At 39.8% G+C, this 24,799-nt stretch overlaps 2 protein-coding genes across 2 annotated transcripts in view; both read left to right on the forward strand.

Moving 5' to 3' along the window:
* The window catches only part of DDI2 (DNA damage inducible 1 homolog 2), a 28,931-nt gene extending 21,521 nt beyond the window's left edge, over positions 1–7,410 (forward strand). Inside the window, exons 7-9 of the mRNA XM_069479380.1 lie at positions 1,710–1,813; positions 4,227–4,422; positions 7,348–7,410. Coding sequence (XP_069335481.1) covers positions 1,710–1,813; positions 4,227–4,422; positions 7,348–7,364 — 317 coding nt within the window. The 3' untranslated portion in view covers positions 7,365–7,410. The remainder of the gene's footprint in view (positions 1–1,709; positions 1,814–4,226; positions 4,423–7,347) is intronic.
* On the forward strand, positions 7,358–18,921 carry RSC1A1 (regulator of solute carriers 1). The gene is made up of 2 exons (XM_069479378.1): positions 7,358–7,410; positions 10,371–18,921. Exon 2 carries the CDS (start codon positions 10,403–10,405, stop codon positions 12,254–12,256), a length of 1,854 nt encoding a protein of 617 aa, XP_069335479.1. The 5' UTR covers positions 7,358–7,410; positions 10,371–10,402; the 3' UTR covers positions 12,257–18,921.
* The last annotated feature ends 5,878 nt before the right edge of the window (positions 18,922–24,799 follow it).

Genomic DNA, 24,799 nt, shown 5'->3' on the forward strand with positions numbered 1-24,799 from the left:
ATTTTATACTCTGCTTTAAGAAAAAGTAACATTTTCCTAATGTCACTATGAATTTCATAGGTATTATTTACATAAATGTATAGCATTATTTTATATGGGTTTAATGATCAACTTTTGGGGTATGTTTCCCCCCCCCATATTTTGTTGGCAGTATAGTTTTATGCACATTTTGATATTTTTCCTCAGTCAAGATTCCTATAAGTGAAACAACTGAATCAAAAGTTATGAATACTTTTAAGGCTGTTAATATATTGCCAACTAGTACCAGTCTGGTTTATCCAGCACTGAATGAACACTCATCTTTTTTTTTTTTTTTTTGAGACAGAGTCTCTGTTGCCTGGGCTAGAGTGTCATGGCGTCAGCCTAGCTGACACCAACCTCAAACTCCTGGGCTCAAGCAATCCTACTGCCTCACCCTCCCGAGTAGCTGGGACTACAGGCATGCACCACCATGCCTGGCTAATTTTTTATATATACATAATTTTTTTTTAGTTGTCCAGCTAATTTCTTTCTATTTTTTTAGTAGAGACAGGGTCTCGCTCTTGCTCAGGCTGGTCTTGAATTCCTGAGCTCAAATGATCCGCCCACCTCGGCCTCCCAGAGTGCTAGGATTACAGGCGTGAGCCACCGCGCCCAGCCAACGCTCATCTTAATATCTAATACTTTTAAGTAATACTAGTTCTCCCCCTTAAATTTATAAATAAAAAAGTGGTTTCTTACTGTTGTGAGTTATTTTTCTTTCACTGCAAATGATAGTTTTTCTACTCATTTGCCTTTTCTTTCCTTCTTTTGAAATACATTTGTATATTTATTAGGGTATTTTGTTTCTTTTATGATTTGTGTAGCATAAGGATAGTTTAAATACCTTATTCTTGTACTTTCCTAAGCACAGCAGGACTGAGTTGGGAAGGAATACCACAAACTGATTGGTTCAGAGGTTAAGGGGGGAGGATCCCTTGAGTCCAGGAGTTTGAGGCTGCAGTGAGCTATGATGATGCCACTGCAGTCTAGCTTGGGTGACAGCTTGGCAAGACCCTATCTCTCTCTCTTTTTTTTTTTTAACAAAAAACTTTCATCAAAAAAACATCATAAAGAAAGTGAATAAACACCAACTAGGAAAGAACTTTAGGAACCCATATAACTAATAAAGGATTTGTATTCAAAATGCATACATATGTGTGCCTATCTTCTAACTCAGTAAGACAGACAATATAAAAATTTACAGAGACACTTGAACAAGCACTTGAGAAAATCCAGATGGTTATTAAATACATGAAAATTTCCTTAACCTCATTAATCAGGTAAATACAAAATTACTTATCAGATTAGCAAAGATTTAAAATCTAATATTAAGCCTTCATTGACCTTTTTTTTGAGACAGAGTCTTGCTTTGTTGCCCTGGGTGAAATGCAGTGGCAGCATCGCAGCTGATCGCAACATCCAACTTCTAGGCTCGAGCAATTCTCCTGCCTTTCAGCCTCCGGAGTAGCTGGGACTATAGACATGTACCACCACACCCGACCCTTCATTGACTTTTAAGCTGATCGTTGGTCTTAGATTTTCATACTTAACTCATCTGTTTGCATGCTTTGCCTTGGCTTTGATTGATTGTAGGAAGCAAGGTACTGAATGATAGGTACATTTCCAAAGCTTGTCTGGGGCTTTTGAAGAAAACATCAGTAACCTTTTCTCTTCTTTGTGTGCTTTAGCTCAGGTTCAAATTGAAGGAGATTTCTTGGCGTGTTCTTTCTCTATACTTGAGGAACAGCCCATGGACATGCTTCTGGGACTGGACATGCTTAAACGGCATCAGGTAATTAAGAGATTCACTTTTCCTTTTGCATCTGCTTTTTGTACTTCGATTATATTATCATATCATTTCTATTGGTTATGTCTACTGGAAAACCAAGAAGCCTGACTTTTTAAACCTGGAAATGTCTTTAATTGATTATGTTGTAATGCAAGGGTTGAAATGATGTATTAGTTAAAATAGAATCGGTTTTTGTGAGCTCTTCTGTGAATCTGTTTAATCTTACCATGTGTTTTCAGATTATAATGGGCAATTTGGTTCCCTTGTTTTAAGGTTCTGATTAGAACTGGTAAGATTCTCATTAGTAGTTTTTTCATGATTTAGTGTAAGTTCAGTAAATCTTCAGTATTTTTAGATGCTTGTCAAACAGTACTTGGAAAGACGACCTTCAAGATTAAGGAAGGAGAGCTAGGTATGGTGGCACTTGCCTATAATCCCAGCTATTAATACTCAGGAGGCTGATGCAGGAGGATCACTTGAGCCCAGGAGTTTGAGACCAGTCTGGGCAACATATTGAGACCCCCATCTCTGAAACTAAAAAATTAAAAGAAAAGATTAAGGAAAATATACTTATGATATTGGAATTGAAAATGTTTATTTAGTATAGGGAGAATAAAATATATGTAAATATATGTATTTTAATCGGGGCTGTTCTCATTATCAAGAGTATTATACTGTTTTTGTTTTGAGACAGAGTCTCACTCTGGGTGGAATGCAGTGGCATCATTGTAGCTCACTGCAACCTCAAACTCCTGGGCTTAAGTGATCCTCCTGCCTCACCCTCCCAAGCACTGGGACTACAGGCACACACTGCAACGCCTGGCTAATTTTTCTATTTCTTTAGTAGAGACAGGGTCTCACTTTTGCTCAGGCTGGTCTTGAACTCCTGACCTCAAGCAGTCCTCCTGCCTTGGCCTCCCAGAGTGCTTGGACATACAGGTGTGAGCCACCTGGCCCTACTGAGAATAATATGTTGCTTTGTGTTGATATTTAGTTTTCTACTCTGAAGCCCAATAATTTAAGATATACCGCTCTCATTGAAGAAGCAGTTGATGTCCACTGGGTAATAAAAATTTTTCATGGTAGGGTTTTATAGGTAGTAAATATTTCTATGTCACTATTTTTTAAAATATTAAATTCTTATAAAAGAAGATGTATTATATTGATAATAAGATACAACATTCTAAATAGAAGGAATGAGTGAATGTGTGTGTAAATAAGCCTAATTTATCAACTTGTTACTATTTTTCAGTCATGGTATAGACCAACAGTCTCCAGCTTTATGGATATAAAACATAGGTGTACAACTGTTCTATGTTAAGTAGTTGTAAAAATACACAGAAAGCAAGGATAGCATAAGTATGAAATAAAAGACACTTTTGTAGAGATTTGCCTTGCACATCCACCACTATTGATTGAGACTGTTGGTATGGAATTTAAATAAAAGCTGTATTTTTATTGTGATAAGTGAAAGAAGCAAAATAAGACTGTATGGCCTCGATTTTATAAGAAGTCATTTGTGTGTTCTTAAAGGTGGGGCTGCTAATCATGCGTGGCACTGTTCCAGATTTTGTGCAGTGAACATGTATTGTTACATTTATAATCAGAAATGAACAAATCTTGTGTTTTGTTGTTGTTGTTGTTTTTTGTTTTTGTTTTTTTTTTTGAGACAGAGTCTCTGTTGCCCAGGCTAGAGTGCCATGGCGTCAGCCTAGCTCACAGCAACCTCAAACTCCTGGCTCAAATGATCCTTCTGTCTCAGCCTCCCGTGTAGCTGGGACTACAGGCATGTGCCACCACACCTGGCTAATTTTTTCTATATATTTTTAGTTGTCCAGCTAATTTCTTTCTATTTTTAGTAGAGGCAGGGTCTCACTCTTGGTCAGGCTGGTCTTGAACTCCTGACCTTGAGCGATCATCCCACCTTGGCCTCCCAGAGTGCTAGGATTACAGGCGTAAGCCACCACACCTGGCCAGATTTTTTTTTAAAGATAAATAAATGTAAACTATATCCTGTAAAAATTATTTTCCTGTGAACTTTGAGTATTAAAAAAAATTATAAATTAACAGTATCATCCAGTTAAAGGTTAAATACTTCTAGATACACTAGTTTTTGTGCACCTCTCTGTCCTTGTCAGTGTTGTTCTTTGTGTTTGGGGTTTTATTTTTATTTTCAATTTTTTTTAGAGATAGGGTCTTCCCCCATCACCCAGGCTGGAGTGCAGTGGCCTGATCATAGCTCACTGTAACCTCAAATTCCTGGTCTAAAGTGATCCTCCCACCTCAGCCTCCCCAGGTGCTGGGGTTATATGCGTGAGCCACCACACCAGCCTGAATGGAGTTTAAATTTGGGATCATAATCTTTCTTCATGATGTTTTATCTACTATCACCATTCTTTGTTTTCCTCCTTCTAAGTGTTCCATTGACCTCAAGAAAAATGTACTCGTGATCGGCACTACAGGCTCACAAACCACCTTCCTTCCTGAGGGAGAGCTACCAGAATGTGCCCGGTTGGCATACGGGGCTGGGGCCAATCGAGAGGATGTGCGGCCAGAGGAGATTGCAGACCAAGAATTAGCTGAAGCCCTTCAAAAGTCAGCAGAGGATGCAGGTATTTGGAATGGCCTAGCTCTTGAATGATACTTGATTGTTGGGTGAGTGGGGACATGCAAGCTTCAAGGGGATAGTGACCTTTCCAGTTTGTAATTACTCTCATCGTCCTGTAGTCGTATATGTATTCATTGTTTGTCTTCTTACTTCCTCCTTCCCATCTCTTAATACAGTAAAGAAAAACTCCGTGTTTCAACAGATCAAGAAACAAAAAAGTTCATTGTTATGTGTAAGATAGATTGGGGGATCATTTGCCTAGACTTTTTTTCTTTTTTTGTAGAGATGAGGTCTCTCTGGCTCAGGCTGGTCTTGAACTCCTGAGCTCAAGGAATTCTCCCACCTCGGCCTCCCAGAGTGCTGGGTTTACAGGCGTGAGCCACCACGCCTGGCCAGCCTAGACATATTTTGGTAGCTTCCTAAAATGTCTTGTGCTGTTTTTTTCCCTAAAGAATGTTTTAACAGTATAGCAGACACTAACTTTTGAGGTCAGCCATATTTCCCTGAAAGTTTCTTTTCTTAGGCCTGTTTATTTTGAAGGATAGCATTGCTACTGTAACTGAGCAGCCCCAAGTTTAAAAATATTTACTGAAATTGCTGCCACCAAAGACAGAACCAACAGTAAGAAGCATAATTGAACATTAATCAAAATGTAGTGTTTTATGCTCTGAACCTGTGATCACAGTAGTGTCATCAGGCCATATTAGGACAGTATGTACCCACGCATGGTGGCTCACTCCTGGGATGTATTTTCTAGAAGCCGAAAAGAATTAACTTTTAACGGCGGGCGCAGTGGCTCACACCTGTAATCCTAGCACTCTGGGAGGCCAAGGCAGGAGGATCTCTTGAAGTCGGGAGTTTGAGACCAGTCTGAGCAACAGTGAGACCCGGTCTCTATTAAAAATAGAAGAAAAACTAGCTAGGCATGATGGCGCATGCCTGTCATCCCAAGTACTCAGTAGGCTAAGACAGGAGGATCACTTGAGCCCAGGAGTTTGAGGTTGCTATGAGCTAGGCTGATGCCATGGCACTGTAGCCTGGTCGATAGAGTGGGACTCTGTCTCAAAAAAAAGAATTAAGTTTTAAGTTTGGGTTATTTTAAAATCTTGAGCTGCAGTTATTCATCAGAATGACTAATATCACACATTGCTTTTTCTAGAACATTAAAATGTTTTAAGAGTTATGGGTTCAGGGAATAGCTTTCTTCTAAAGAGAGAAGAGGTATGAACTTTAAAAATAAGCCAGGTTTGGCCGGGTGTGGTGGCTCATGCCTGTAATCCTAGCACTCTAGAAGGCCAGTGAGCTTAGGAGTTCGAGACCAGCCTGGGGAAGAGCGAGAGACCCTGTCTCTACTATTAAAAAAAAAAAAAAAAAGGCGGGGCGGGGGGAAGAAATTAGCTGGACATCTAAAAATATATAGAGAAAAAAATTAGCCGGGCATGGTGGCGCATGCCTGTAGTCCCAGCTACTTGGGAGGCTGAGGCAGAAGGATTACTTGAGCCCAGGAGTTTGAGGTTGCTGTGAGCTACGCTGACGCCATGGCACTCTAGCCCAGGCAACAGAGTGAAACTCTGTCTCAAAATAAATAAATAAATAAGCCAGGTTTTGCCACTGTTTTACTGGAGAACATTGAGATGCCCAACCTTGAGCTTCTTTAAAATGAGCATGCGTAACAGATGGAGTTTTCTGAAGTAGCCTTGTTTAGAATCTACTCCAGCACCTTTTAGCTCAGTTTTACATACAAAGTACAGTTTTGGTGGCGACAAGTATTTTGTAGGAAGGGGAGAATTTTGAACAACCAGACAGGGAGAGACTAATTTTAATAGTTTTAACCTTCTCAGAAAGGTAAGCTTGAATGAGTTTGACACATCCACTTACAACATTTTGCGTTTGGGGGGGTAATTTGTTGTCTTAGTCATAATACAGTGTGTTAATATGAGACTATATTACCATTTCGTGAAATGCCTTTTTTTTTTTTTTTTTTAACCTCTACAGTTTTGCTGCTATTATTTAAGACATGTTAGCTGATAATAGCAGTGTTTTCTAACCTACTAATAACAGTTACCCTCTTTGGGTAATTACCTTATTTCATTTAAAATTTTAGTGGATTAAAAGAGATACACTGATGTGTTCGGGCTCAGTGAAGGGGCTGTACCAATTTCAAAGGATTAAAAAGAGATGGCTTTTTACCCATGTAACCTTCTGTTCCTAATGTATATGGTTTATGTTAATTTTTAGAGTGTTTAAATAGTTAAATAATTTTACAGCATCAGGTCCTGTTTGTTTAGAACATTGGCTTTCCTGGCATTATCAAAATCAAAACTCTGGACATAGTAGGTGAAAGTATTTTGTTTAAAGCTATTTTTTTAGTAGATACTTTACACCAAAGTATCTTTATCTTTTCTATTAATTGAAAAATAATTCAGAGTAGAAGCTATATCTGATATGTTATATAAAAACTGAGTAAAAGGTAAAGAAGTTGAGGGTAGAATTTAACCAGGTTTGCTTTGTTTTCTTCTAAAAATTAATCTCAACTGAGAAAGAACTTTGGAAAGTGACTGTTATATGTACTGACTCACCTTTACTCCATAAGAAGATTTTTTTTATCATGTATTAATTCCATCTAATAGATTTACTTTTTTCACCTGTCTCACATGTTTGCCCATCAATCCTCTGTGTATGTGTAAAATTAATTTCTTTCCAAGTTGTATTAAAAATCTGTTGAAATTGATACATTGCTTTGTGTATTGTGAGAGAATTAAAGCAATCCATAAATCTTTTGGATGTCCAAACTACAGAAACTTTCCCCAGCTTTCACTCTACCAGTTCCTGATTTTAAAGATGGCAAGGAATGGAGACTATAACCCTGCATGCTGTGTGGTTTGCATTGTTAACCCAAGTTTGCTTGTCTGTTTCCTAATTCAAACAGAGCGTCAGAAGCCATGATGCATGTAGTGTGTGTGTACTGCAGCTGGAGTGGGCCCCAGACCAGGTATTTATAGACACCACGTTAAGCCTTCCATCCAGTTGTCATCTGTGGTCTGAAAGTCTCTCTGTATCTTTAGCAGTTTTAGAAGTTAGCTTCTGTCATTCACCATTTCACCTTGTTTAATCTGGTTACAACTAGCCTGTATATAGGTTTCTATGTTGGCATGCATACATACATGTGTAAGTATAAATTCCTGTTTAAAATTTTATCAATTATTAGAACAATACAAGGGTGAAAAAAATCCCAGTAGAAACAGCGTCCATTATCCCTACCACATCTGACTATCATGAATGTCAAATCAAGAATATTGGTCTCACAGCACTTTGTCATTGGAGATAACTGCACTTTTTGGATTTCATAAGTTCCTTTCCTCTGAAAAACTTAGACCTCTTTTTTCACATTATTGCACATAACTACCTGGAGTTATAGAGGGGCAGAAATTTTAATTCTGTTGGAAAAATAGAATCTTAGCCCAGGGGACTAGTCGAGAGTCACAGAGTCAGTAATATAGGCAAAACTTATATTTTATTCTCTCAACAATAGAATCTAAGACTTCGCTTTTCCCTCTGTCCCTGGCCCGACAGATTTTCCATAGAAGGCACCCTGTTTCCACTTCCCTGTGGTATAAATTTGGTAAATGTCAACCTGAGTGTATCAGCTAATTTACCAAGAGGAAGAAAGGTGATCTTTTAAACTATCAACCTAGGACTTGATAGCAGTTTGCAGGCTGGTTGTAATTAGTACGTAGCATTTAATTTCTTTGTTCTCTCCCCCGCCCTTTTAAGGATGGGTTAAAAGCAGGCATAGTTTAATCTTAATATCCATTATCATCCACTTCTCTTATCATTCTGTAAATTGACCCAGTCCTTCCCTTCATTTAGAACTTAGGCCAGTGAAACTGACCTCTGCTGCAGGATTATATGCTACTTTCGTAGTGAATACAAAATCCATTGAGGCCATGTGCACCTTGACCTCACCTGGTTGTTCATAACTGGCATATCAGTGCCAGAAGGCTGTTAAGCATACCTCTCTGTTGGTAACATGGATATTTCACTGCATTGTACTTTTTCTGTTAGCATTAGTTCAGAATTGAATCTCTTCTAGAGTCAGCGTTAGAGATTGATAAATAAAACTTATAACTGTTTCCAGACTCTAATGCATATAGTTTAAACTGAGACAAATGCTGTTTTCCTATGTACCCCTAAACTATAAGTAAGGTAAGATTGTTTCATAAAAAGTCAATAACTTCCTGACTCTGTGCTTTATCTTCTCATGCTATTAACTAGTGTTTGATTAGAATGATTTAAAGCCATTTGAATATAACTGCATTGCTTCATAATTTAAGTCATGATCAAGCCCCCCTCCACATTGCACATTAACATTTAGCACAAAGTGTTTGAGTTGCATCTGTCCTAATAGTGTGTATTTTGAGGTCAATTTTGTTATCAGTCTTTTGACTTTTAATTAAAGATCTTAAAATAAATGCATAGAGGTCAATTTTTAACTGTATCAGTGGCAAAAGGAGAGTTGGAGCTGATGGTTTTTTTCCCTTTTCCTTTAAATCTAAACTTAATGTTATTAGGAACTGATGGTTAATGATATCATTATGATGTTTAAGCTAGTGTTTAAGGCCTGCCATCTTGTTTGGTCATTAAATTGCAATGAATCTAAATAGTCATTGCCTATTGAAAAACTGTTAATGAATTATCTCCTTCCACTGCCCCATTCACATTCCTCTTTCCTTAAAACACTTGAATGTTCTTCATGTAGTTATACTCTTAATGTGATAAAAATAACTAGTAATCCTTTTAAAGTTGCATTATTTGGTGGGGCCTTGACTGGGATTTAATCCATTTGATCATTATTACTTTTATTCTCTGAGTCAGATGCTCGCATAGTTTTACTGTGATTTGGGGGAAGCTTGGCTAGAAATAAAATCGAATGTTTGCTTCTGTCTTCTAGCAGTCCCCAAGCATTACATAAATTCTTACTTCTCAGCCAGCCGCAGTGGCTCATGTCTGTAATCCCGGTACTTTGGGAGGCTGAGGTGGGAGGATCCCTTGAGGCCAAGAGTTTGAGACCAGCCTGGGCAACTTATTGAGACGTTGTCTCTACAAAAATTAAGAAAAATTAGCCAGACCTGGTGGTGGGTGCCTGTAGTCCCAGCTACTTGGGAGGCTGAGGCAGGAGGAACCCTTGAGCCTAGGAATTTAAGACTGCAATGAGCGGTGATGATGCCACTGCACTCCAGCCTGGGTGACAGAGCGAGACACTGTCTCTAAAAAAATTTCTTATTTCTCTGTATAATTCCTGCTCTGTCCCAGTATACCTGGTTTTAGACTTCTCATTTATAACCTCAGTGTTTATATTTGAATAGGAGAAGTGCTTTGGCATGAGAATCAGTCTACTGTAAAGTTTCTCAAGATCTATAATGTCTTTAAGAATCAACTGAGGAGCTTACTGAAAATGCAGATTCCAGGCTTTATTCCCAAGGATTTTACCCCAGAGTCTGTCTGCACCTTTAACAAGTATCCCAGCTGATTTTAGAGCAAGTGGTAAAGAAAATACACTTGGAGAAACTATTCTAGAGTTCTAGACTCACTGGGAATAAAGGTACATAAATGTCTTTCAGTCTTGAGCACTAACTCAGTCATTATGTGAATGCATGTTAATGGTACTCAATCATACTGAATTACAATATGCATGTTTTGTTAAGAACATGCCTACCTCTTATTCTGATGCTGTGATGTTAAATTGTCTACCACAGTGAAAAAGATTCTTGTATTTTTTTTTGCCCACCCCCCCCCCCCCAAGATTCTTGTATTTTTTAAATCATATCTATGAGAAACCGGAGCTTAAAGACTGATTTTATTCTGTGCTATTTAGATTTGTATCTTTTGATAATTTAATGGCCTTTGTTACTTGCTAATGAATCTTCTTCCTTTCTCTTTTGTTCCATATAGAGAAAAGCGGTGAAGAATCTACCTCACTGGGAATGTCATCAGTACCAACTTCAGATGGATTGAACCATCCAGCCCATCCTTCAGGACAGAGTACTGAGATTGGTAATCCTACGAGTCTTGCTCGCTCTGTCTCTGCTTCAGTCTGCCCTATCAAGCCCAGTGACCCAGAAAGCATTGAACCTAAAGCTGTGAAGGCTCTGAAGGCTTCAGCTGAATTCCAGATAAATTCCAAAAAGAAAGAACATCTTCCTCTGCAGGATCATTCTGATCATGCTTCTTCAGTAGACCATGCTCCAGCAGACCAGAGTTCAGTTATGCCTTTGCAGAATTCACCGGAAGAAGCACTTGTTGCAGATAATCTCGAGAAATCTGCTGGAAAAAACACCCAGGGCCTCAAATTTCATCTCCATACAAGACAGAAAACTAATTTATCTGTGACAACTACTAGGATGCATGAACCACAGATGTTTCTAGGCGAAAAAGGTTGGGATCCAGAAAATCAGAACCTGACTCAAGTGCATGGCCTTCAGCAGCATGAAGAACCAGGGAATGAACAGTATGAGGTTGAACAACAGAATGCTCCTTGTGACCAAGAACATCTTTGTGACATAGAGGACCTTGAACTTCCTGGAGAAAGGCAACAGAACCAACAAACAATTGTTGATTTGGAAGCTACAATGAAAGGAGATAGGCTACAGCAGAATGTGGATCTTCCAAGTACAAAGAAAAGTATTCTACCTTCAGGATGCTTTGGCTGCTCAAATTCAGAAACACTTATGGAAATAGATATTGTTGAACAGTCCCTAGTTGCTGTGCTTAATTCAGCAGGCAGTCAGAATGCTGATGTCAAGAATGTCACTGCATCGGGTCTCACTTTAGATAATCCCTTGATGGAAGTAGAGACATCAAAATGTAACCCTTCACCTGAAATTTTGAATTCCATTTCCACTCAAGATTCACAGCCCTCAGAAAGTAATGTTGAAAGGTCTGGAACAAATGAAGAATATGGCAATTACTCCCCCTCTCTGAGTGTCTGTGGCAATTGTCAGCCCTCTGTGGAGTCAACAGAAGAATCTTGTTCATCTATAACAGCAGCGTTGAAAGAACTTCATGAACTTTTGGTTATTAGCAGTAAACCAGCTTCAGAAAATCCATCTGAAGAAGTTATCTGTCAATCAGAAGCAGTAGCAGATGGCCAAGCTGGTATGAAGGGCCTTTCTGAAAGATGCACCCAAAATGAGCATCTTACCCAGGATGAACAGTGTCCACAAGTCTCCTTTCATCAGGCCATATCTGTGTCAGTGAAGGCAGAGAGCTTGACAGGCACTTCACCTGGCACTGGAATAGAAGATGTAGAAAATATAAACTCCAGGGGTCCAAGTGATGGTCTGTCAACTGATAAGGAAGGTGTCCCCAAATCTAGGGAATCAGTAAATGAGGACAGTTCTGTCACTGTAACCTCAGCTAAAACGTCTAATCAATTACACTGCACCTTAGGTGTAGAAATTTCACCCAAACTTTTAGCAGGTGAGGAGGATGCACTCAATCAGACTTCTGAGCAAACTAAAACTTTGTCATCCAGTTTCATATTGGTTAAAGACCTGGGTCAGGGCATACAAAATCCAGTAACAGACAGACCCGAAACCAGAGAAAATGTCTGTCCTGAAGCTGCGAGGCCATTTCTTGAATACGTATCACCTACCAGCCATCCATCATCAAGTCCCTCCGTTCTTCCACCATTAATTTTTCCTGCCACAGATATTGACCGGATTCTCCGTGCTGGCTTTACTTTGCAGGAAGCTCTTGGGGCTTTGCATCAAGTTGGTGGAAATGCAGACCTTGCACTTCTTGTTTTGCTCGCAAAGAACATTGTAGTTCCTACATAACTATGGGAAAGTGGGCTAGACCATATTCCATTCCCTTAAAAAAAAAAAAAAAAGCTCTCTCTATATACACACTCACCACATATACAGTATATGTAGAAACCTGCAAGCAGAATGTTGAGCCAGATTTTTTTTAAGAGATTTTTTTCGGCCAAAGTAATTTATGATCTCTTGTCTGATGAATTTGTCTATTCTATTTGTTAAAATTTGGGCCTTTTTAAATGTATTGGCAGTATGTGCATACAAAGCTTTTTATTCTCATTACGATGATGTATTCTGGAATAAAATGGATGGTTTTGTTTATAGCATACCATTTTAGAATGAGAGTGAATGCTTTGGAAAGCAGAAGCCATGAGAAAAATCCCACCACCTATGCAGCTAAAAACAGATCAACTCCCCACCGTAACTGTGTCTGTGCTGTCAGCAAGGTATGGCTTGTTGACTCAGTTGTCAATTTAGAAACTTCTGACCACATAGTTTGGTGTTTGGAATTATACCCAGTGCTCTGTGTATTATGATTCACCAATTATAACAGGAAATTGAAGAATAATTGAATAATATCTCCTAGAGTGGTATGTTTTTATTTGTGTGCTTAGGATTTGGCATTTTAATAGGGTGAGTGGGAGGGCTTAAAACTTGAGCTACTTTGTGCATTACAGGCTTCTGTGTGGATTGCCAAATACATGTATTACATTGGGTGGGACCTTGTGGGGGAATTAGCATTAGAGTGAAACATGGTGCTACCCAGATTAAAGAAGAAAAACAAGAAAAACCACCATAATTCCATTTGCAGATGTCAAGAACTGTGAGAGGAAAAACAATGGCCTAAACACTGGAATTTACTAGAGGTTGGGTTTGCTAGCATCTCACTGATAACACCTCAACCCTTAATTACTAAAGATGAACTTCAGTTCAGCTTATGGGTTGATTGCCAGCAGTTTATTTCCTTTCAAAACTCATCTTCTACTAGGAAATTCTTCAGAAGCTCACTTTGAGCTGTGATCTGAGTGAAATACTCTGAAGTATGATAACCTTGTTACTGGTTCATCTTGGTGCTTGGAATGGTCAGTCTGTTTGGTGAGTGTCCTTAATAGCAGTGGAAATAGCAATTGCAGTTTCTAAGTGGCCTTGGTAGAGTTTTCCATCCCTTTCTTTTCTCAGGAGTTTCTTAAAGCAAGACTCATCATATTTGTGTTTACCATGTCAAGTTAGAGTGGGGCATAATATATAGATGTATTTATTGTGGCCTTTTTTTAAATATAAGGACTAGCCCTTGGAAATCATTGTCCTGTGGGCCCCACTGTGCAATAATCCTACTGGATAGGTTTTAGGTAATTCTTTCCTGGAATATAAACTGTTAGGTACCTAGCAGGAATCTGAAATCTTGGTTTTATTGAAAAGAATTTTGAGAATGATTTCTTATTCCAGGTTATAGTTTCTAACATGTTTGAAACAAATTTTGAAAGAGTGATTTCTCAACTTAGTATTAAATGATTTTGTCTTAAGTCTGACTCTTTGAAAGCTTGTTCTTTCTATTAAATTTCAAGTCATTGAGCACAATCAAAATGGAGGCTCATCTCTCAGGAGTTTTTGAAATTTTAATTTAGAGATATTTCTCTTCTACCCTATCCCAGCCTCTCTCTTTTTGCTATGATGTTTGTGTTCTATAAGACTTCAGTGACGTGGTGGCAAGCCATGGATTCATCATGATCCTTTAAGAAGTTAGGACATGGTTGAGGTTGACGGAAGGAGTTTAGTTTACTGCTTTCCAGAGGGCACTCAGAACAGCAGGTTAGCCAGGTTGTCTTTAAGATGTTCTTTTAGACAATCACTTCTTACAGACACTTTTGCCTGCCCTACACCAAAGATGTAAGATGCACTAGGAAACTGCTTATAGGATTCTGTCAACTGACTCTTAGAGCTGTGATTGTAATTAAGTAGTTGGTACTATGATCGAAGCAAAATCTAGTAGCAATGCAATGGGGCCCTATATTTGCTTTATGAGTGGTGGTTTGGAATGTATTTTAAGCTTATAAATCTTTGGAGCCCTGGGGTGGGCTAGGTTGGGGTGGGGGAACTTATTAATGACAATAGACTCCTCCCAAAAGGCCTTCTGTGTAAAGCTGGGCCTTGCAGTTTTCTGTGTGAGCAGAACACACTTTGGCACACTGTTCTGCAGCATGGCCACTGAACTTTTACAATGTGGAGATTTGAGAAACAGTCCCAGGTGGAATATATAATAACAGTCTGGAAAAGATTTCATTGCAATAGCTTTTGATATATGTATATTTATTTTTAGGAGAAAATTGAATAGATCTATAGTTGTACCTGTATTCTTCTTAGGAATACTTTGAATGAGCTTAATCCACTTGCCCCAAATATCTATATCCCTGTTCCTTTTTGTCTTTTTTTTTTTTTTCAAGGATGGGTTCTCATTCTCACTGTGTTGGCCAGGCTGAACTCAAACTTCTGGCCTCACAGTGTGCTACTGCACCCATCTCTCACCATTATTTTCATAATTGCTTTTGATTTTTAAAATCTCGTCCATTTGTATAAAAATAAAATTGTTAACACCGTTAGGCTTTTGGGTAACTTAAATTTAGCAGTTCTAGAATGCGAAGGGTATTAAGAAATTTTACACTAGTAAACCTTCATTGTCAGTTTTTCAATATTTAACACCTTAAGAGCTCCAGAAGTGCAGAAATTGTAGGTTAACATGTAAAAATAAAATCAAATCATTGTTAATTCCTGTGGTTGCCAACAGAACTGATAACAGCCAGCCATAACCAGTAATGGGCAGCTTTACTGGACAGCTCCTTTACTATAACCAGGTAGTGGGCAGTTTTGTGGTCAGCACTTGTCTCCATGGGTGGTCTCTGTTTATTCACCAAAGAGAGATTTTCCTATAGAACTTGTGCCATTTTCCATTAAGTTGGTTCCTAGGCAGAAGGATGCGCTTGGTTAACCAGACAGCAGCTATACCTAGACTATAGATTTTGCTCATTGACACTGTTAAAAGGACTATTTCCAGGCAGCCAACAGTTTTCATTCCACAGTTTGGGCTTTAGCTATTAACACGTAAAGATAACCAGTTGCTTGGCGGAGGAAGCTGGGTAGGTGGTGTGTGCATGTGTTAAAACTGTCCTGCCTTGCACCTCACAACGCTTTCTAGAGCTCCTTGTCTCCTGATGTACTGAAGGAGACACACCCCCATATATTTTTTCCCAAAGCCTTTCTCTAGCAAAAAGGTGCATAGAAATGGAATATGAGGCTTTGTGTCACTGATTTTATGATAACCAGTGGAACCTGCCTGTTCTTCCCTTACCACAGCTTTCTATCTCCAGTGAAAGCCATAAAAATTTAGTTTAACTTTGTAGCTTGTGTCCATATATACAGGTATAAGCTATCCTATACATGTGGTGATTGACAAATATCTTACAGTTAATTTTATATAGATTAAAAACCGAGCAATTTTTGTATCTATAGACATACTCTTCACTTAACGGTGGCTTTTGTCCCACCATGTATATAGCAAGCAGCCATGCGAATCACTGGCCAGAAAAGTTGTGGCGCATTCTGATTGCCTTTTCTTACCTGTTTGCCACCTGTGGGGAGGGTGAGCCAGGGTAATTGAACTGCTGCACATTTCAAATTTGTTACCACTGGCTGTGCGTCTTAAGAGAAGCTGACCGGATTATGCATTCTGCTGTTCACTAGCACAAATAATCACCAAAAAGCAAAATTTCTGTTTTGAATTTGGTAAGTTAGTGTAGTCTGTGGCTGAACTAGAAAGATAAAGTTATCAAGAGCTTCCCTTCCTAGAAGACAAATGTTACCTTTCACTTAGGAATTCTATAAAAAATAAAATTGCTTTTTCTTCCTGAGAATTAATGCCAATTCCTGATTAAAAAAAAAAAAAAAAAGGCTAAGAAATTCAAAGCCTGTCCTTGAGAGCTGGAAATGTAAAATCATGGTTCGATTTTTCTACTTTATTGGTCCCTCAGTAGGTTTTACTAGGAGTTCATTGAATAAACTAAGGAATTTAGGGGTAAACCTTTGATGTACTTGATTTTCTTTTGTGCCTTAGTTTCTCTGAATAGCAGAGGCATCAAATTTTGGTGAGGAGTAGAAATGGGAGTGTTAGGGGAAAGGTCTGAAGATAGCCCTCCTGTAGATAGAGGGCATACTTAAAGTGGCCCCAAGGCTTACCTTTTTTGAGTTGATTCAGAGTTACCCACATCAAATCACTAGATTTCCCCAGATAGGAGGATTAAAATATGGATTTTGAGCCTGAGCAACGTAACAAGACACTGTCTCCACAAAAAAATTTGAAAAACTAGCTGGGCATGTGCTGCGTGACTGTAGTCCAAGCCACTTGGGAGGCTGAGCCAGGAGGATCTCTTGAGCCGAGGAGTTTGAGGCCGCAGTGAGCAATGATGCCACTGCACTCTAGCCCAGGTGACAGAGGGAGACTGTCTCCTAAAAAAAAAAATAACTTTTTACATTACATGTACCAAAAACTGTCTTTAGCTGTTATGTTCTTTGTTGTACTATCAGTGTGTTGGTTAATGGAGAGAAAAGTTCAAGAAAATCTTATATATTTGAAAGGAAATGGGTACTTTCTTGAAGCCTATGCAATATGCATCTTTGAACAAGAATTCTTAGTACTTTGACTCATTCATCAAACTTATGAGTGCCTGTGTGCCAGGCACGGGTGAACTCTGGGGATCCAGGGGTGACTAAAACATATGGAACCCTGCCCTTGGGAAGCTTTCAGTCTAGTGGGGAGACATGAAACATTTTAGCTTCCAAAGCAAGCTCTATTTTTGCTTATTAGCATGCTCTTATTTAGAAAGTCATTAGAGTTACTTGGTTTCATCTCAGAGCAGACTGGGAAAATCAGGCTCACGATGGAGTTAGATGCAATGAACTTGAAACATCTCTTTAAAAATCTGTTTTTAAAAAAGTAGAATCAGAAACCAACAAAAAATGTAACATTTGGTAGATCAGGTACTGAGAAATAATGCTGAGGGAGGAGGGAATGGGCGGGATAGAAGGGCAACAGGTAAATGGAAGATGACCCTAAAATGTACCAGTGACAGCCTTTCCTTCCATCAGGACCTCCTTGCATGCAGGGTAGAGAGAGGGCGTGCGTGGCAGCATTTTCCTTGCACCTCCTCTGTGAGCACGGCTGCTCAGTGCTGGCCATCTGGGCTAACGGGACTTCAGCAGAGAGTTCTGTAGGATGTGCTATTTTAAAGCAGCTGAGTGCAGCATGTGAAAATGGGAATCTATAGCAGAAAATGTAGCAAGCAATGGCATTGGGATTGGGTGGTGGACAGGACTGACTGACAGGAGGCTTCAGGGCTCTACTAAGTCTGTCCATAGGACAGCTCTGCCAAAGGGACAGTCTTTAAACCCATTATTTAAAATGCCACAAAAGATGTCATCCTGAAGCATACAGGTAGAATTTCTGGATCTTAACTAGTGACTTCCTGAGGTTTACAGTTAGAAAACTTGCACAAAGGTTTATCAGTTATATGTTGGTGATTGATAATCTAGACCCTCTGGGGGCTGTAGAACAGGAAAGGATACAGTTGGTAAGTTTTTAGAGCTCCGTCTAATGGAATGAAATCTGCAAAGAAAACAGTTCAAGGGCGTAAGGGTTAGAGAATGTTTCTTTTACCTAAAACTACAGAAGATCAGGAATGTGGGGGTACAGAATATAAAATTCGGATAATTTAAACAGAACTATATTTCTTTAAATATGTATGGTAAGGTTTTCATTAGCTAATTTTGGGAGGGAGCATGCTAGGGTATTTCTAATGGGAAACTTTTGTTTACAAGAGTTTGTTTTACATGCAACCCTGAATGAACATGGTGGAAAGGTAGAGCTGTATTTCCTGCCAGAAGCAGTCAGATCAGTCTGTTTTCACATTCCTTCTGTGAGTACCTGAGGCAGACGAGACTCTTTCCTTTCTTGAAGGCCCCACAGCTTTCTGAGTTTGCCACCCATCTGAGACCTTCTCCTTTGATTAGGTTTCCATTCTCTATGCCCCTGATCATCCTTTTGAAGTAGTTCTGGTCATACCCAGGGCAGTTCAACATACTGAGTTGCTTTTTTTTCCCCACTGTGTACCTTCAATGAAAATTGATTTGCTCGTTTTTATTTCAAATCTCTTCTTGGCAAGTTGGGCTAATGGCCTTTGCACTCAAAGGTTTGTTTATCAGTTTTGTAGCCATATTTGGCAAGTTGTAGCAAATAGAAACCCCCTCTTTTCTTCCCACCCCTTCTATGTTCTTGCAGTAGCTCACATATTGCAAGATTTTCTGACTTTTCTTAAGCTTTGAGACTACTGCATCTTAGAAGAACTAGGCTGATTGGCAAAATATGCTTGCCAGTGGCTCAGTCATTCCCATGATGCTTTGGTTTTGAGAGTTGGGAAAACTCTGAGAACTTAAGGGAACCAAACTCAGGAATCCCAAAGTTGGTTGCATTGTGCCATTGGTTTAGAGGCTGAACATAGGACCTGTCTGCAGCTGAGTGAACTAGATGTATTTGGGTTTGAATATTTGTCACATGCTGAAATGTAAGTCAGCCCTAAATAATCAAACACTTTATTTTATTTTTCTTTTTTTAATAGGAACTTTCTGAAGAAAAAGTGGTGTGTAAAACATTTGATATTTAAGACAATAAAGTTTTTATCATAAGACTTCTGTTTGATCAATTTCTTTTAAACTGAGATGGTTACTTTTGTCCTTATCTCTATCTCCGTGCCCCTTTAAATAACTTATACCTAGGCACTGTGACTTGTGGCACGTGCCTGAACCCCAGAAGAAATGGGCATCTCAGAGCCATTAAAGTAAATTCCAGAGAAGTGTTGCAGGAGAACAGCTATCTGCTGGTGTAAAATATGTGCATTTTAGAGCGAGGTGTGGTGACACACACCTGTGGTCCCAGCTGTGTGGGAGGCTGAGGTGGGAGGATCACTTGAGCCCAGGAAGCCAGCCTGGACGACCTAGTGAGATCTCATCTAAAAAATGTGCATTTTGTAACTGCAAATGCAGTTGATGCACAGTAATAGAAATAACACTTGCAGGCCGGGCGCGGTGGCTCACGCCTGTAATCTTAGCACTCTGGGAGGCTGAGGTGGGTGGATCTTTTGAGCTCAGGAGACCAGCCTGAGCAAGAAGGAGACCCCATCTCTACTAAAAATAGAAAGAAATTATAGGGACAGCTAAAAATATATACAGAAAAAATTAGCCGGGCATGATGGTGCATGCCTGTAGTCCCAGCTACGCGGGAAGCTGAGGCAGGATTGCTTGAGCCCAGGAGTTTGAGGTTGCTGTGAGCTAGGCTGACGCTACGGCACTCCAGCCTGGGCAACAGAGTGAGACTCTGTCTCAAAAAAAGAAAAAAAAAAAAGAAATAACACCTGCAATAGAGTATGGTGGTTAAGAGCAGTCTCTAGAGCTAGGTTGCTTGGGTTTGAATTGTAGCTTTGCCACTTGATAGGTCACAGGACTACATTGTCTAACCTTTCTGTTCATGCGTTTACACGTATAAAATGAGGACTGTCAGCGTGGTTGTAGGGCTTAAATGAGTTAATGTATGTAAAGTGCTTAGAAGAACAGCTGGCACAAAGTAAGTGCTCATTAGGTGTGAGCTAGTAGTATTCATTGTATCATTTAAGGGATTTGAGGATGCTAAATGGAATTTCCAGAGGTGAGTTAGCTCATCCAACAGTCTGATGTGGGGGAAGGGCTTTGCCCCATGCAGCCAGTCCTTCAGGGTCCTAGCCTACCAGTTCTTCAATATGTGGCTTCCAAGGTTGCCTTTTGACATCAGCATCCAGCCAGCATACCAGAGTAAAAGAACGAGTTTGTTCGTGGGAGTTTTTATGTACCAGGCCTGGAAGTGATGTCATTCACTTCTCTACCGACATTCACTCAGTCACATGATCACACCAAACTGCAAGGGCAGGTTGTGAACTAGAATCTACTTGTGTGCCCAGGAAGATTGGAAGTACAGTTTGGTGGTCAGCTAGCAGTCCTTCAATTTCTCCCTACACGTAGACCACACATAACCTTTTCCCAAAGGAGATGGCCCCATATCCCATCTGGGCACTTGAGTGACCTCAAAGTCCAGAGTCCCCTGCAATGTCCTGTCCTCTTCAGGTCTTGATTGTGGCCCCTTAAGTTCTGACAAACTCTGAATTCACAGATAAATGATCTGCTCCTACTCCACATACAGTGACGGAGCAGGGACAGAATAACCACAATGGCAAATCCCAATTGGAAAAGGGAAGAATGGGAAATGAAGCCGTTACTGGCTCCAACAATTAGAAAATGTGCTGGACAGGCATCATGAAGTGGTTTATTTAAGATTCTCATCATCCAGTTCAGAGGAAACTCCCTTGTCCACGGCCCCTCCTGAGTAGGTGTTGAGTTTGCTCTCCCTGGGGGTGGGCACGGCTTTCCTAGCCAGCTTACTGCTGGCACAAGTCTGGGGACCTGAGGGCTGTCTAAAGGTTTGGAAAAGAGTCAGTGGCTTTTGAAATCCGAGTTTGTGGTTTCTTTGGCAAAATTATTTACATAGTTACAGTAGGGTTCTGATATTTGCTTCCAGTCATTCTACATGCCAGTAACCATACTTGCAGTTCTTCCTCGTTAATTTTGCTCTCTCACTTCTAGTTCCCTCTCAGTGGCACTTGCCTTGAGTTCATCTGAAATATATTTGAGTGGGAAAACCTTAATATATAATATTTGCTGCAGGGATGAGTCTTACTGGGCCTTGGTATTCAAAGCCTATTTCAAACTTAGCTCTTATCTGGGGTCTACAAGAAGGAAACTGGTGTTTTACAACCCTCAAGGCCCCAGGTGTTTTGGCTCTTTTCATTTCTGCTTATAACGAGTCAATTCTTTCCTAAGCTTAGGTCTTTCGTGTAACACATACAAAGTAAAACACAGCACACTAGCATGACTTTTCAACTCTTCCTCTTAGGCTGGAGCTTCAGGCTGTGGCGTTAATGTAGCCAACTATCCAAATTGCCACAGAAGACAGTTTTTCCAGATGTCTCCCCCGCTGAATAGCAAATCTCCATTTTTCCAGCTTTCTATATCGGTTGCCTTCTTGACCACCAAATCAGTGTCATATTAGATTTTTGTGATAAATATCCCATTTCACTACCAATTTTAAATTAGTTCAGGTAGGCTAACTGCTGCAGCAAACCAATCCTAAATATCAGTAGCTTAACACAAAAAAACCATACCGCTCCTTCATGAACAGTCCACTGTGGATCCAAGTCAGTCAGGTGGGAGCGGGTAGGAGAGCTCTTCTCCACACTGTCATTCAGGAACGAGGCTTCCAGCAGTTCTGCTATTTTCACGTGGATCCCAAAGCTGCCTTGGCCTTCAACATTCCACTGGAAGATGATGGAAGAGAGGAGGCAAGTTCAAGGGATTTTATGGGCCAGACCTGGAAAGGATACATATCACTTCCCACACCAAATCAGCAAAAGCAGTCACCTGGCCACACCTAGTTGAAGGAGCAGCAGGAAAATGTAGATGACTAGCTGGTGTCTGGTAAGAAATCAGCTAACTTCAGCTTTGGCCTCAGAAAGAGAGAATATCAATTTTCTAATGTCTGGTCAGGAAGTAGAGTCTTGTCTTGACTCCCAGTTATATACTCACAAATTAAGATCCATACTTCTGAACTGTTTAGAGTTGTTTTCTTTATTGTTGAGAGTTTCAAGACAATTTCTTTCCTATCCTAACGCTTTCTAAATGATGTAACTATGGCTAATTTGTAAAATTTAAGGTTGTTTAAAATGAACCATTTTGAGACTCTTGAGTAACTTAGACACACCCTAGGGTGTTAACCAGTGTAGAATTACTGCTTTGTGTATAGGTTTGCGCTGTGAGGCCTTTATTTGAGAGAATTTCAATGTATAATACATAGACCAGCTGGTTTGAACAGCTTAGACAAATCCCCCCTTGTTCTGTTATCCTTCCTCACCTTTCTAAAAAGAATGGTGAGAAAAAAGGTTATCTATGGTTGGAGATAAGAATTAATTGTTATTTTGCTGTTCAGATCTTAATCTTTTGATATTCAGTTTCATTTGAAATGAGATTTCTAGTACTTGAAAGAGCTCACTTTATAACAGTAGAAGTTGTGAGACAGTAATTAGTTATTAGTGGAAAGAATTAGGGGGTCCTTGGCACAGAGAAAGGGGAAGTCTCTGCATCTTTATTTTTAAAAAGACAAAATGTCAGGGGAGTAAACATATTGAGAAGGGTTATGGCAGAAATCTATACAGGTTGGGGGAAGAAAGTATAAGAAAAGGGTAGGATATAAAAGGGGACTTCAAAAGGTTCATGGAAAATGGAATTAAAATTAAAAAATAAAAACTTTATTTCTTAACATAAGCACCATGAAGTTCAAGAGACTTTGTAAGTGATGATACCAGCCATTTAATCCATCCCTAAAGAGCTGAGTATTCTGGGATTTTGTCCATGTTAATGCACTCTCTTTTACATTATTAACCAAAGAAAAATGAGTGACCTTTAAAGATTTATTTTATTTTTTATTTTTTGTAGAGACGGGGTCTTGCTATGTTGCACTGGCTGGTCTCAAACTCCTGGCCTCAAGTGATCTTCCCAAAGTGCTGGGATTACAGGTGTGAACCACTGTACTTGGCCCTTTTTCAGATTAGGAAACAAAAATAAATCAGAAGGAGCCAAATCAGGACTATAAAGTGACGCCTAATGATTTCTTTGAAACACTGGAAAAATTGCCCTTGTTTGATGACAGGAATGAATAGGTGCACTGTTGTGATGAAGGACTCTTCTGCTGAAGCTTTCCCAGGCATTTTTCTGCTAAAACTTTGGCTAACTTTCTGAAAACACTCTTATAATAAGCAGATGTTACTGTTCTTTGGCCCTCCAGAAGGTCAACAAGCAAAATGCCTTAAGCATCCAAAAAACCTGTTGCCATGACCTTTGCCATGACCGTTGCGTGACCTCTTGGTAGCCATTGCTTTGATTGTGCTTTGTCTTCAGGATTGTACTGGAAAAGATTGTCCAGTTACAATTCTTCAAGGAAAATGCTTCAGGATCTTGATCCCACTTGTTTAAAATTTCTATTGAAAGCTCTGTTCTTAGTTGGGCGCTGTGGCTCATGCCTGTAAACCTAACACTCTGGGAGGCTGAGACGGGAGGATCATTTGAGCTCAGGAATGACCAGCCTGAGCAAGAGTGAGACCCCATCTCTACTAAAAAAATAGAAAGAAATTAGCCAGACAACTAAAAACATATAGAAAAAATTAGCTGGGCATGGTGGCGCAAGCCTATAGTCCCAGCTACTTGGGAGACTGAGGCAGAAGGATTGCTTGAGTCCAGGAGTTTGAGGTTGCTATGAGCTAGGCTAACGCCACAGCACTCTAGCCCGCACAATAGAGTGACACTCTGTCTCAAAAAAAAAAAAAAAAAAAAAAAAAAAAAAAAAACTCTGCTCTTGTCTGCAGCTGATCTGTGCACAACTGTTTTGGCACCCATTGAGTGGAATGGAAAGTTTGCTGAACTTTGATTTCTTTTTTTTTTTTTTTTTTGAGACAGAGTGTCGCTTTGTTGCCCTGGCTAGAGTGAGTGCCATGGCGTCAGCCTAGCTCACAGCAACCTCAAACTCCTGGGCTTAAGCAATCCTACTGCCTCAGCCTCCCAAGTAGCTGGGACTACAGGCATGCGCCACCATGCCCGGCTAATTTTTTCTATATATATTTTAGTTGGCCAGATAATTTCTTTTTATTTTTAGTAGAGACGGGGTCTTGCTCTTGCTCAGGCTGGTCTCGAACTCCTGACCTTGAGCGATCCACCCACCTCGGCCTCCCAGAGAGCTAGGATACAGGCGTGAGCCACCGCGCCCGGCCTGAACTTTGATTTCTTTAAGTCAGAATTGCATAAGCTGAACTAATTGAGATGTCTGTGATATTGGCTATTTCTTCTGTTAATCATCAGTCCTCTTCAATTAGGCACGAACAAGATGAATTGTTTTCCTTGCATATTGATATGGATGGTCTGCCACTATAGGCTTCATCTTCAATATCATCTTGTCCCTTCTTAAAACAGTTATCCATGTGTAAACTGCTGATTTCTTTGGGGCTTTGTCCCCATAAGCTTTTCATAAAGCATCAGTGATTTTACCATTCTTCTACCCAAGCTTCACCATAAATTTCATGTTTGTTCTTGCTTCAATTCCAGCAGAATTCATGTTGCTGTAATAGGGGCTCTTTTCAAACTCATGTCACCCTTCTTAGTGCTTCAAACTAGATTCTGTTCAGACATGTTATAAGTTAGTATAAATTTATTTTGGTGCAAAAAAATTGGAAACCCATGCACAGTTTTTTCATAGTATGCATTCCCCACAAACTTTTAAAAGTCCCATCATACATTTAAAAGTAGAAATACAGGGCCAAATGTGGGGCTCACACCTGTAGTCCCAGCACTTTGGGAGGCCAAGGCAGGAGAATTGCTTGAGGCCAGGAGTTC

Source organism: Eulemur rufifrons, chromosome 8 (assembly GCF_041146395.1).
Source record: "Eulemur rufifrons isolate Redbay chromosome 8, OSU_ERuf_1, whole genome shotgun sequence".
Lineage (NCBI taxonomy): Eukaryota > Metazoa > Chordata > Mammalia > Primates > Lemuridae > Eulemur > Eulemur rufifrons.